The sequence below is a fragment of the Microchirus variegatus genome, assembly GCF_963457635.1.
Source record: "Microchirus variegatus genome assembly, chromosome: 14".
NCBI classification, from domain to species: Eukaryota; Metazoa; Chordata; class Actinopteri; order Pleuronectiformes; family Soleidae; genus Microchirus; species Microchirus variegatus.
In genome coordinates, this window is record NC_139815.1 from 20,046,730 (window position 1) to 20,061,362 (window position 14,633).

The following is a 14,633-nucleotide window of genomic DNA, read 5'->3' on the forward strand; positions in this document are numbered from 1 at the left end:
CTAGTAACTTAGTGGCTAAATTTCTGGCTTCAGCTGCACATGCGTCTCTCTGTTTAGCTTTTTTTTTTCGAGCAACATAATTTATTGATAGGACGTGAATAATTTTAACAATTAAGATGAAAAAGTGTTTCAGAAACACATTTCAGACACTACTTATATACCTCTTATATATGATTATACAGTAATGTTTGTTTATATTTAGGTTTTACGCTGTAGCATTTTTTGTTGTTGTTGTTTTTTTTTTACCCTTTTTGCATTTTTTGTATATATAGCTAATTTATATTAAATCTGTATGACCTAAAACGATGAGGACATTCCATGTCTTCCTGTGTAGGCATGTACAGTAGATTCTGTGTGGGATAAAATGATATGTATGATGAAAATGAGCAACAGGAAACGATGCCATTGTTCTGTAACTTAGAAAGTCAATGCTTGACTCTTCTAAGGTCAGTTAAGACCAGGTACAGTAGCCGTGTTCTCTTTTTCTTTATTCTAGTCACTTGAAGACTTTAATTCTCATAAAGCCTAATTCAATAACCCGTTATTTCAAAAGGTATGGTTGAATTATCTTACCTACCATACCTTAAAATAAATGCACTGAATTTGAACTAAAAAAAAAACATGTTTTTGGGCATGAGCAGTTGTGTGTATGTCCCTGTGTGTATACTGTATGTCATTGTGCTTGAGAGGCATGGATGAGTAATGAACTACTACACATGTACTAATCAGCTTCTTTAAAGTAAATTGTCAACTGAATATCTTATTTGTGGAGAAAACTAAACATTTCATACATAATTCTTAGATCTGTGACTGAGATCTGTGAATGAATCAAAAACATTATCAATAGATTGGTTAGTAATAAGAATAATAGTGATCGAAATGTGTGATTTATTTAACATAACTGTTTATGGTGATCTTTTAAAACAAAATTACAATTGGTTTTGCATGTATTGTGCAGGTATGAGTTGAGGGTGGAGGCTTGCACAGCCCTGGGCTGTTCCTCCAGTGACTGGTCCGCTGTGCTCACACTGGAGGCTCCCCCTGCTGGACAGGTAGCGCCATTGCTACACCTGCACCTTGACGGACACACGGGCCTTCAGACCACCTTCCTGCTCACCTGGTCCCCTCCGGCTCAGCCGAATGGTAGAGTCCTTCATTACGAGGTGTACCGCAGGCTGGAACCTACCACTGCTACCAACACAAGTGATACAGGGTCGCTTGTGTTCAGGAATGTCTCAACCACATACAGCGATGAAGGACTCCAACCATACACTCGCTATCAGTATCAGGTATGATCTCTGTTTTTCTGTGTGATTGTGTTTAGAGCAAATGGAAAGCAATTTTAAACAGTGATGGGACAATACCACTTTTTTGTGTCCGATAGTGATATCACTATCTCAAGTATCTGCCAATACCGATATTACTACAATACAGTTATTTTATACTATTTATGAACGATGTTGGCACGATGTGTCAACAACACATTTGTGCCGAGTCATTCCAAAGTCATAATTCTTCAACTGTGTCACAAATATTGATCTCTCAAAAAGGAGAAATAAACAGCCCAAACATGACTCGGCTAAAAAGCTTATGCTGATTTGTTTGGATTGTATCGGATATTACATTTTTATCCGATCCAGTGATTTTGACCGGTATCGAACCAATACCCATACTTAGCGATACAGATTCTCATCCCATGTTGTAAATACAGAATACAACTATATATATATATATACATATATATATCATTGATATTTAAATATCTTTCCTTAGCTTTTCAGTATTCACAGCATTTTTTTATTTATTTTTTTATTTATATATGAAATTGTTATGTATGTACAGGGGGCCACACGCTTGGTGTAGTGGTTAGCACTCTTGCTAACTAAAGAGTTTGCGTGTTCTCCCCGTATGTACGTGGTTTTCTCCAGGTTCTCCAGTTTCCCCAGTTTCCTCCCACAGTCCAAAAACATGCAATATGGGGATTAGGTAAATTGGTCACTCTAAATATTTACTCCTTTATGTACTCTACTTGACGTTGTAAAAAGTAAAACATTACATTGCGATGTGTGAACCTCATTCGGTGATGAGCACTGAAATTAAGTGTTTGCTAAAAGTCCAGGCACACGTGCGCACACACACACCGGCGTACACGCACATACACACGAGCCAAGTAATCAGACAGGTGTTAAATGGAGGGGTCTATATTTATGCTGTTGTGCTGTGCATTGGTGCACTAATTGACAGGCTAGCCCTTTGGAAGTAACAATAACATTAGTATTCCTGCCTGTCAGACGTACGAGCCGAGGCCAGAGAACCTGTGTAATTGATTGAGTTTGCCTGATTGTGGTGCAGTCTTTATTTACGAGGGTCCTAATTTATGACAGGGGGAGGGAGGGGAGGTAGGCAGGGGAGGGAGGAGCTTTGGGAGATGACGGGCGGGCAACAGAGCCATTAATCACTGGGCCCTCAGAGCACCCACTTCCTGATTACCAGCCAGCCAATCGAATTAACTGTTAGCCCCCATGGTAACAGAGCTTGTATTGGAAAGACCTTTTAATGGTGACCGCTACACGTCCCCTGAGGATTCGTCTGGGGGGGCTCGACTACGTGGACAGGGTGACGGTATGTGTGTGTTGTCCATGAGCACGTGCACGCAGCATCACTCTAATGTTGTTGTGTGCGTGTGTCGACATGTGCCCGTCGAGACGGGAACGTGAACCAACTGTTTACACTGAATTTATTCTCCATGCACCAAGTCTATCTCTCCATCTACAGAACCATCTATCTGCCCGGGCTTTATTTTTATTTAGCTGTTAATCTGTCTGTGTCTCACATCCTTTCTCTCCCCGTGTTTCAGGCATACACAAGGACGATAAGTCAGTTCAGTTTAGCACATCACGGTGCAGAGAGAGAGAAATCATATTAGGCTAATTACACTGGGTCATAAGCTCCTATTGACAGCTTTATGCTTGGTTTTAATTACTGCCCACTTTCACACAACTTAGCCCCGTCACCCCAAGTAGATGCACCCGCCAAGTAGTTCTGTCCGCCTATCAAATCAAGTCTGCACTCCGAGCGGCCAATAAAAAGGCTGGAATAGTGTCTGGAAGTTTCCTGAAGTCGTTTGTTGCCATGGTGGCTCATTTGCTGCCATGGAAGCTAACAGTGTATTTTTATTTTGTGTCTAATAAGCCAAATTGTGGCCCAATAGGAGAGAAGAGGAGAGAAAGCAGTAAAAAGTATGTGGATGATATAAGGGTGAGGAGATGAGTTCTACCTTTCAGCAATGGATCAAGGGCAAGGTGATCTGGGCCGACTTTAATGTTGAACTTTTTTCTCTCTGTCCAGTCTGTGTGGCACTGACTTCTTAATCAAATCCAAAGCCTTTGCGTCATGTTGATGCATGAATTGTGTTGCCACTGAAGGAAGAACATGCTGGTTGCTGGGTAGAAATGTTTTATTGCCGCAAGTTTATTTTTTACATTGGCAGAAGCAAATGTAATTGAAACTCTTCAAAGCAACAAGTCACGGTCGCTGTGTAAAAACCACAGACTGTGAATGTAACAAGCGTGCAGGTCCGGGAAAATGAGAAACAACTGCTTATGGTTGAATAGAAAAAGTTTATTGTTAAGTGAAATGATGTGAAATGAAAAAAAGCGTCAGATAGAGTCAGATGAGGTCGAGAGCAAAGGAAACAGCTGCATGTCATAAAATAATCACAATAATACGATGATCCAAGTGCAAGAAAAAAGCCAAAGTGTTCACCTTATTCCTTTCCCTGTCCCTGTCACCTTATTCCTAAACAGGACCGGTGTTTTCCGGGGTAAATGGACACAAATCACAGAGAGCCAAACATCACCTGTTACATCTCAAAAAGGATGGTGTGAGCTTTCCTCTGCCATTGTTTACAAAAGGGAATGTTGTGCTTTGAAAATGACACTAAACGTGTAAACACCAAATCTGATTAGGACAAGATAAAAGTTGGGTTTTTTGTTAAATTTACGCACTTTAGTGTGAACATAACATTAAGAGAAACATATTTATATATTGGATGAGGGGCAGGTTATACACACAGGACAGGAACAACATAAACAGACAAACTTTTCACACTCACATTCATAATCTTGGAGATTAAGACATTGTACAGATTATATTGTTTACATCATGTAGATTAGTGTATAGAATGTCCCCCTTATATTCATGTGTACATGTCTCAGTCTTATTATGACTCGTGTGTACTGAACAAACACTGCTGTGAAAACTTCAACGGGCGTTGTAATCTGATTTAGACGAACGCATGTCTGCATATTAAGAACAGAGTAGTCCACATGTCTAAATCTGATTATTGCTTAATCTGAGTGTGCTATTTAAGTTAAGGTAATGGCAGTTTCAGTTTATTATCTTAATCTGCTTAATATCAAAATATTATTGCCCCTTTTAATGTAGTAGTGTACAGCCAACATACTTTAATCCAATAACTATATATATTCAGTATTTTTATTTGTAATCACATACTTATTTATTATGTATTTTTTATTTGTAACATTTCACACAGAGACATTATGGGCTCATATCACATCGCTGTTTTCCCGCACAGTTCTCTTTGACCTTTCAGACTGACAGCGTGACCTTTGCCTAATTCTTGCCTCCATCCCTCCTTCTCATCGTCTTCCACACACACACACAGACACACACATACCTCTGCTCCTTCATTCTTCTTCTCCCTGCCATCTCTCCCACTGTTCTCCTGTCTTCATCCACCACACAACATTAGACAGAGGACCTCAAGGAAGATGAGCGACGTGCTCACAGTTAATCATGAAAGTGTGGGTTTATCAACACTGACTTTGTCTTGGTATTGAACAACAACACTCTGCTGATATTTTCTGTCATTTATAGTCTGACCGCTTACATGATTGCACGCGAGATGCAGTCAAGTCACTAAACTACAAGACGAAGTAGATTCAAAAGTGCTCAGTGTTGATTAGAGTCAAGTTTCATGACTTCCAAGATGGTTCTCCACTTCGAGTTGATGTACAAATCAAAAGGTTTGATATTAAAACACACGTGATTATTATTTAAAATGACTTATTAACTGTGTAACTGCAGTTCAAGTTAAATACCGTGTACGTCTCTCTACACAGAAAACACTGACACCAATGTTAGAGCATTAATGTGGCAAAATCTCAATGGCGTACGCAAAAAATAAAGTGTTAATAATTCATCAAGCCTCAGTTCTGAAGTCCTTAAAATCTTTATTTTTTCTTTCTTATTATCAAAAAGAACATTTGGAATCTCAAAATTGAAATAGGAGGAAATGACACCGGGTATAAAATTCAAATTTCTCATGATTCCTCTTCATGTCATGTCCACTCAACCCTCCCGCCTCCCCCCGTGCCATCCACACCCTCTCCGTCTTCCCCCCTCTTCTTCCTCCTCTCCCATCTCTGTCCATCTGTGCTGTCACTTAGATCAATCAGTCTGATTGATCACGGGCTAATTGACTATTATTGAGGTTAATTCAACTCTTAACGCACTCGCATGTACACGCGGACGTGTGCAAAACTCGCGGCCACAGTCGCAAACAATAAGCCGCAAATACGCGGACACACACTTTCAAGACTAAAGCTCGGGACCATCCATCTGCCTACTGCACTACTTCTGACAGGCTACAGATGACTTACACATGCAAATCCCAACCCCGCCTGACCCTGTGCTGTGTACACCCTCTAATTATACCCAAAGTGAGCACACAAATAAGATTACTGTGTGTGTGTGTGTGTGTGTGCGTGTGTGTGTGTGTGCGTGTGCGTGTGCGTGTGCGTGTGCGTGTGTGTGTGTGTGTGTGTGTGTGTGTGTGTGTGTGTGTGTGTGTGTGTGCGTGTGTGTGTGCGTGTGCGTGTGCGTGTGAGTGTGTGCGTGTGTGTAACTCCTTGATGAAGGTGAAAAGTAATTGTCATGCTAGATATGTTGGTGTTGGGTTGCATGGTGAAAAGGTTTTGCTCTCACTGCTGATGCTGGTTTTTGATGGATGGTCCGATGAATTGACTTATATCCTTTAGTTGGTCTGGTGCATGCTGGGTAATTAAGAGGCACCTTCATCATTAAGAGTTAATAAATATAAACTCTTGTGACAGACGGAAGGGGAGAAAAAAGTTTGCCTGCCCAGTGACATTTCCACACAGGAAGTGATTTTTGAATCACTACTGATGGAGACCAGGACCACTCAAAAGGCACCTAAAAAAACCTTGTTTGTCAGTAGTTTGGCAGGATAAATATAAGTATTACCTCAGGGAAGCAGAGAGGTAGGGTGGTGAAAGATAAACTCGGCCAGGGGTGTGCAACCTATGGCTCTAGAGCCACATGTGGCTCTTCAGCCCCTCTGCAGTGGCTCCTTGTAACTTTGTCGTCGTTTTTTTTCCTCCTTTCAAAGTTAACACCTCTTATTTACGGATCAAGACGATGCGTCACATCCGATGTGAAATATTGGAAGCCATTTGGAGTTCTGTCCAGCTTTGGATCCACATTCTTATGCTAGTTGTCAACCATGAACTACATAAAATCTTTTTTTCAACGTGGGTTACGTTTAATTTCATACATTTTCCACAAACAATGGATGGACTTGGTCTGCATATTTAAATAATAAAAAAAAAATCTTTGTTTTCTAAAAGGTGGGTATAAATTGCAATGAAAACAATGACTGTCAACATATATCTGTATTAAAAAAAAACTTTATATGTGATATTATCTTAATTGTATGTGTCAAATGGGTTTTGCAGCTCCAGATTAATTTTATTTGCGTGGAGAGGGGACAAAAATGGCTCTGTTTATACTAAATGTTGCAGATCCCTGACTGAACTTATGCCCTGAAGCTTTAAATAACACAGTATTTATGGTCAAATACATATGCTATGTGGTCTATTTGACTCTAAATTGAACCATAATCAGTTCTTGATTATGGTTCTTAATCAGTTCTTGGTCATGCATTACTCTTATTAATATGAGGTTTGACCAACAGGTGTGGGCAGTCAACTCGGCTGGTCGCACTGGCAGTCCATGGGCCAGTGGGAGGACAGGACCTGCACCACCTGAGGGCGTAGACCCTCCAATTTTCCTGCGTGTGTCGGCCAACTCTGCAGTGGTGGATATTCGCCCTCCAGCTCAACCCAATGGGATTGTCAGCCTTTACAGAGTCTTCTCTCAGACCCACAACAACATCACTCTGGTAAAGATGGACGAACACTCATATTAAAGTTCATGTTGGATTTCTGTTCTGTTCTCTTTTCATTTTTCCCATTTTTTTTCCCAACTGCACCCCCTTTCCATTTTAACTGCCTCTTCCTCACAGTCTCCTTTAAGCCGTTTTCAGGCGTAAGCTCTGTCTGGAGAATTGTTTGGCACGTTTTCTAGAGTTTACAAATGAAAATCGCAGGGTATGGGGTAATGTCCGTAACATTCTGGCGAGGGGGTGGCGTCTGGCCTGGGCATGCAGAAAGTGGGACGCCGGCTTATTGTGAATTATCCAGAGCTTTTCTCATTGACTCACTGGAACATTTTCCCCAAATTTGACTAGGGAGCAGGCAGGAGAAGTTCCAAAAGAGACTTTTCCAGACCTTTGTGGAAAATATTGCTATGTGTTTACAGCTTTATTGTCTCCTCTTCCTCTCATTAACTCCTTCATGATATAACCAACATGATATATCTCTTCCTGTAGCTCTCAGAGGGAACGTCCCGCCAGCAGATCCTCCATGGTTTACATCCTTATACCCAGTACTGGGTAGGAGTAGAAGCCTGCACCTGTTTCCAGGTAATATTATTTAAATGCAGCGTTAGATGCAGTATATTTTCTTTAGTACAGCTCTACCTGGTCATTAAATTAATGGTTTTGAAAGACAAACTCCCACTCACTTTCTGAAATGAGCCAATGTCGACCCACCACCAGCTAGGACATTGTAAAATGATGTGATATCTTATATAATTGCGATGTCATGGAGAACTACTACACTTCCTACAATACCCAGGTGTAATAGTAATGTGTCTAACTGGTGAACCGTGCACATATTTACCACAGCCATGGACATCATGTCGGCTACAATGGGAAGGTTCATGGTACATAACATTTGCTGTAAACACTGTTTACTGTACATACTGCTGTATACTGCAACACTATGTAAAGAAAATGTCTCAAGAACTCAAAAAGGAGAAATAGTCATTGTTAAGGCATCACTTTTATACTTATGTGCATTTTTATACTTATGCCTTTTCTCTACTTTCCTGTGTTTTTGTTTTGTTTTGTTTTTTTAAATAAATCTTGTCATGTTACAGTTTAATTTTTCTGTTTTGTTCTGAGTTTTCAGATTAGTCCAGTGAGGTCATTCATTTAGCTGGTGTACAACAGTTAATTAAGCACTTTTTTATTGTAAAATCATTTAGGTACATTGCAGTTTTTTTTGTTAATTAATTCTGTCATGACACTGTTTTTGTACACTCTTTAAAACTTGATCATTTCTCAGTGCTGTAGCCGGGGTCCTGTGAGCGAGCTCCACACCCTGGCTGCTCCACCAGCTCACCAGCCCCCTCCTCGTCCCGTCACCCTGACCTCCCGCTCCGTCCAGCTCGACTGGGATGAGCCTTTGTCACCGAACGGAGTCATTGAAAGGTGAGTAGATGACGCAACAAGATGAACAAGTATGACGGTAGTTCCATTTGTATGGAACTACCGGTTTGGAAAACAGCATGGCTTCTGCCATATAAAGAGGAAATTCTACTTCGATATATGCTTAAGTTTCTGTTCTCCATTGAATTGTAATTACTTCAACACATAAAACTCACTCCCTCACTGTTTTTTTCACTGTTTTTCAGCTGTGAGTTACATCTCAGGTCATCGTGCCCACAGCCCCCACAGCCTCTGCCTCTGCCCTGCACCGAAGGACCAATTGAAATCAGTTTCTTTGGCAAAAGGCGGAGCTACAATGTAACAGGTGAGTCCATCCATCTTCTCCATACTTCTTATCTTTAGAGTGTGGAGCTGGAGCCAATTCCAGTTGACATTGGGTGGGGTGTTCGAATCCTGGACAGGAGGTCACCAGTCCATGATACAGAGACAAACAACCCTTCATATTTATAGTCTCACATTAACCTAACGCTTATGTGCATGTCTCTCAACTGTGTGAGGAAGGTGGAGTATCCAGAAAAAATAAAGGAGATCCTGCAAACTCAAAACAGTAAAGTCTTTGAACCGCGATTCAAACCTGGTGTGGAAATATCAAAAATAAAGGATAAAATAAAAATGTATAAACACAATATTTTTTAGACCATATCACACATAATAAATGTTAAAAAACAAATACTTTACTCTTCTCTTCTTTTTGTTCTCCTCCACAGCAGATGATCTGCATATTCCTTAAATAGCCACGTTTTCTAAACAAGGATAATAAAGTCGGACTGAGGTGGCCCTCGTGAAATTTGGATAAAAGTGCGAAACACTGTGTATGTACTATGTTTTTATTTGCTCGTGCAGGTCTGCAGCCGTACTCCACCTACGAGCTGAGAGCCGCCTGCTTCAACAACATGGGCAGCACCGCCTCCAACTGGTCCACAGTTACCACACTCAGTGAAGGTGACAAATGCAGCAGAAAGGCAAACACACATGCAAATCTCCCGCGTAATCAGTCACAACAACCGTCTCTCCCTCCCTCTTTCTTTCTTTCTCCCTCCCTCACTCTCTCACTCCAGCACCCCAGTATGTGTCTCCTGTCTCATTGGGCAGCAACCTGACAGTTATTTGGCTGGACTGGGCGGAGTCTTTCTCCCTCAATGGATACCTGAAGGAGTACAGTGTGACAGAGAGCCAGCTGAGGGTCTACACTGGCTTCTACAGCTATCTCCATATTCCACGCACCTCACAGAAAAGTAAGAGCACACACACACACACACACACACACACACATATCCACACAATCAGATTACTGCTCAATGCTGTAACAAATAAGCAAATAAATAAACTTGTGTATAAATACACTATGACCCCCAAAAACATCTAACTTTGCTTAATATGATTTATAAACTACTTGCAGTCCTTAAGCGTTAGCACCATCTCCATTAAAGGATGAGATATTGTTTAAATTAATTGCTGTCTGTACATAGGCCATATAGCAGTTACGGGCAATAAGCTTCTTATGGCATGAACTTCTATCATATTTCATATTTAAGAGTTCTTTTTTAAAGGTGGACCACACCGTTCCATTCTGCGGTAATATCGGCGCTTATTCAATCAGCTGTCAGTCTGATGACGAGGACGAGTCAGGACTGTGACTAAGAGGGAGTTGTCATTCCAGACTGAGCTGCAGCTGAAGGTTGACAAAGTTGCAGCATTCGAAGGAGACTCTTAGGAATATTAATATTAAAAAACATTTAAAGGGATAGTTCAGGATTGGATTCAGGAAGTGGGGTTGCATGAGGTATTTAGTGTGTTATATACAGGTGACTGCACTTATCTTACTCCACTGCACCAAGGTTCTCTCAGGCCTGGCTCTTGACCTACCAAATTGTCCCATTACATTCCAAAATGTATGTAATTTCATCTACTTTTTTTTTCTTTGTTTTCCATTTTAGTTGAGCTTCTCCATCTCTGTTTTGTTTCCTCAGCTCTGTCTTTTCAAGTGACTTGCACCACAAACGGTGGCTCTGCCAGCACTCCCACCATCAGATACAGCCCCGCCACAGGCATCGGTAACATGCGATCACACATATACAGTTGTTCAGCATAAGTAAATGTAAATACATTAAGTTTAACTGGTCATTTTCATCACTCTCTGCAGGTCCTCCGGAGCCTGAAGACAGCAGTAAACAGGACGCCAGCATGTCTGCCTTCCCAGTTTATACTGAACTGTGGTTTATCTTGCTGTTTGCACTGCTGGGTCTATTTCTGTTGGCACTTCTACTGGGCCTGGTGCTACAGAGGTATAATAGAATAGAATCTGCAATGATACATAAAACTGTAGTAAAAATAAAAGCACAGAGTGTTGATGTAAACAAGAACAAAATTATGTTGTTGTTTTCTTTCTCTCAGAGCCCTGAGAAAGAATCCAGCAGCCAGAGAGCGCCCTCCACTGGTCATGCTTCAGAAGAGCAAGAAGCCTGGGGGAGAGATGTACATGGTGAGAGGAGGATTGATGGAGGGAGGGAGGGTTACAAAAAAACAGGTAAACCTTCAAAGCAATCAAATCCATTCACAAGTATTTAATTTGATTTTCTTAGAGCAGCAGGTTATTGAATGAAAAGTTTTTCCTGCAAATTGAAGACTTTGAAAAATATTCTCCTGTGTGTGGCCTAATTCCACTAGAGGGAGCTGTAATAACCACTGTGAATGATGCACTCACTGTTGGTTTTATCCGTCCTGTTGTTTTTCCACCAACTCATTTATTTGGGTGTTTTAACCTTGAGTCGAAGCTAATTTAGTGCAGAGACTGTAAATTAAAGCTGGACTCTCTGTATACAGTTTGTGTTTAAATCAGATGACCAGAACAGCACATACTGTATATAAGTAAACGATCCACATTTCTCCACTACTTTATTTACTTTAACTTTTATTCTTTTTCTCAATCTTTCTCTTTTTCCCTGCATAATGATTTTCTCTTTCATTCATTGTGATTGTTTCTTTTCCGTCCGTCTGTCGTCTCTGACTCGACTCATCACGATATTTCAATTCCCCCCATCTTCACATCCACCTCTCTGTCTCTCCGTCTCTCAGAGGCCCTGTCCTGAGTCGTGCTCTCACCACCATCACCCTGGCTCTGTGCTCCTCCGTGATTGCCGCACAGTAAGAACGCTTCCTGGTATTTTACTAAATGTTTGTCTTGTTGTCCCCCCCTGCAGTTTGACACTGTAGCAGACTGTGTTGAGATCAGCAACGTTATACTTAAAAGCTTCACTGTGTACACCGAGGTATGACATTGTATACTTCATGTCATGTGCATGCTTGGGTGGTTGTTGCTGTCGTGTGTTTGTGTGATCACAGCATGTGGTTTTTTTTTTTTACTCAAATTATTAAATAGTTGGGGTTATACAAGATCCTTATTGTTATTCAGTTCTCATATTGCTTTTAATTGTTTGTTGATGCAATAAACACCACCAGTAATTAAACTATTTATCTTTAGCTCCATTACAGTGGTTGCCTCATCTTGGTTGTAATGATTATGTAGTACAGTTACAAAGTGCTTTAGAGGACACAGATGATGAATTGAGGGCACACAATAGGTAACTATTTAAAGCAGTATGGGAACTGTATACATTAGCAACTGGGGTGGAATTGAATGAGTAAAACTGCAGCAAAATCACAAAATAATTAAATTAAATAAAGAAACGCGCACAAAGGTGAATTAAAGAATCAAAAAAGCGTTGACTGTTTTGCAAAGGTAAGACAACCGAGTGTGTGTACACTCATGTACAGTGTTGACTTTGAAGATGCACGATATAAAATCATGTTCTACTTCTACCTTATCTTCTACTCTTCTGTTTTTATCTGTGGCTAAATGCATTAGCTTTGTTTTTGTTAGGTCTTTTTTAATAAATGTACATATTTCTGCATATTTTACTCAGCCCTCTCTCCTGTGTGCCACTCCTTGTCGAGTAGTGCCCCCTGTTGGTGGTTGCCTTTATAACAATGACAGCTAATATCACTTTAAAGTCAGTAATTCAAGTGTTAGACATTATTTTACTTCCAAATGATACTTAGTTGATTTGTCATTTTAAATTGAAGTTGCAGAATGGTGTGTTGGATTTACACTGCTCACATGGTTAATGCTGTTGTTTGTTGTTGTTGTAGTGGTAAAGCACAACGACAAAGACGGTGAGCAGGAACATGAAGTAGTCTTATAAATAGTCTGATTTTTAATAAATGTTCCACAGGGTCTGACAGACACAAAGATAGTTGGCAGCGGCCCACGGTTCAGCCCTATGTCTGTGTTGCGGGTCCCCAGACAGACGGACCTTGGTCAGTCCTACTCCCAGCATCCCCTGCACCGCAGCGTGAGTCAGCTGATTGACAAGAAGTCACTGATGATTGAGGACGGTGGTTGGGACAATCCACTGGGACATGATTCTGGGCTGGTGAGAGTTTACCATGTTTACCATATGGAGTTATGCCAGTTTGTTGTATTTTTTTTTATCTGTGGCAAAAGTTGATTCAGTATAACTAGAGATAATGTGCCATTAAATAAGTTTTTCTTTCTCACTTTTTCACAGTATGTGGAGGAAGAGGAGTTTGGGGATGCCATCAAGGCCTTAAGTTCTGTGAAAAAGGAGCACACCATGTTCACTGACACTCACCTTTAAGGCAAGGTCATTCAGTCAGGTATCGCAGTTATCGTCTTAACTGAGGACAGACATGTCTTCTAACGGGGTTTAGACAATGTATAATCCCTATATATGATTAAGGAAGTCTTAAAAATACTGGAAAAGAGACTTTGTTGAACATTGGAGACCAGTGATTTTAGTTCAAATGTGAGTGTCAGTGTTTAGACGCAATGCTGTAAAATAAAACCAGACACAAAGACCTGAGGAAGAAAAAAAAAAACCCATAAAGGTCATTTTACTGCACCGTTTATTTTAAACTGTATTGAAACAGGTGTTGCCTCATTTTACCACACTGCTTGTATGACTCCCTGTAGAGTCCAACCGCCTTAATGTGAGTAGAGGCAGTGCACACTGCCAGTTAAAGAGCTACAGTAAACTGTAAAGCTTAAATGTAATCCATATCTATGTTGTTATTATACGGTTTGTAAACCAATAACCACATTGTTCCTTAATTTTCAATGATTTGACTGAATGAATGTTCAGGATTATGATTCATTTTGCTTGCCAACTGTTACCGGTTTAGTTATAGAGTCAAAAAACAACCTTTTTTGTTTCTACTGGTTCCAGGTAATATTAAGTTATGCATGTAAATGCTGTTAAATGCATATGATAATCGCTGCCTCACATTTCCTGCATCGGTTTGGTGCATTTATTACGCACTTCCTCAGACATGAACACAGCACATTCAAAAGCTGCAATACTCTAATGAACAGTAGGGGCAGTGTAGTCATTGTCATAACTAAGTAACCTAGCTCAGCTCCTCCATGCTGTATGTTAAATGCAAATTCTGTAGTTATATACCAGAGGTGTCAAACTGGCAGCCTGCGGGCCACATGCGGCCCACCTCTTAATATTGTGAAAACATGGCCCACGATCTCCTCTTCCCTTAAAAACAGCTCTCCACGTTAGTATTTACTTACTTTAAAATTTATATCTGACTATTTTTGATATTTTGGCATCATTCCATTTCAAAACAAACACTTTTACTTTGAAATTCTGTAAAATAGTGTCATGAATATCTCAAGTAATAATTTTAAGATCATATTGCCCACTTGATGCTAAACAAGCATTAGCATCGCTAATTGGCCCACAGGTCATTTGAGTTTGACCCCCCCCCCCCCCCCCCATACAGTCTGAGTTGTGTATTCTGCCTCCTAGTGGAATATTCCAGTGTCACATGTGTTAACAACTACAAATATATCTCACAGACTCATAGAACTTATATATCACTGAGCTTTCTTTTAACACTAAACAGCTCCTGCTTCATTTTCTGGCTC

The 14,633-nt window shown here is 40.5% G+C and overlaps 1 protein-coding gene across 1 annotated transcript in view; it reads left to right on the forward strand.

Moving 5' to 3' along the window:
• ush2a (Usher syndrome 2A (autosomal recessive, mild)) overlaps nucleotides 1–13,335 on the forward strand; it is a gene marked incomplete at both ends in the record, with an annotated part of 202,896 nt that extends 189,561 nt beyond the window's left edge. Inside the window, 13 exons of the mRNA XM_083900586.1 lie at nucleotides 959–1,289; nucleotides 7,019–7,225; nucleotides 7,715–7,807; nucleotides 8,514–8,659; nucleotides 8,863–8,981; nucleotides 9,521–9,619; nucleotides 9,736–9,912; nucleotides 10,648–10,731; nucleotides 10,821–10,962; nucleotides 11,072–11,159; nucleotides 11,753–11,821; nucleotides 12,910–13,110; nucleotides 13,246–13,335. Of these exons, the coding sequence (XP_083756712.1) occupies nucleotides 959–1,289; nucleotides 7,019–7,225; nucleotides 7,715–7,807; nucleotides 8,514–8,659; nucleotides 8,863–8,981; nucleotides 9,521–9,619; nucleotides 9,736–9,912; nucleotides 10,648–10,731; nucleotides 10,821–10,962; nucleotides 11,072–11,159; nucleotides 11,753–11,821; nucleotides 12,910–13,110; nucleotides 13,246–13,335 (1,846 nt within the window). The remainder of the gene's footprint in view (nucleotides 1–958; nucleotides 1,290–7,018; nucleotides 7,226–7,714; nucleotides 7,808–8,513; nucleotides 8,660–8,862; nucleotides 8,982–9,520; nucleotides 9,620–9,735; nucleotides 9,913–10,647; nucleotides 10,732–10,820; nucleotides 10,963–11,071; nucleotides 11,160–11,752; nucleotides 11,822–12,909; nucleotides 13,111–13,245) is intronic.
• Between the last annotated feature and the right edge of the window lie 1,298 nt (nucleotides 13,336–14,633).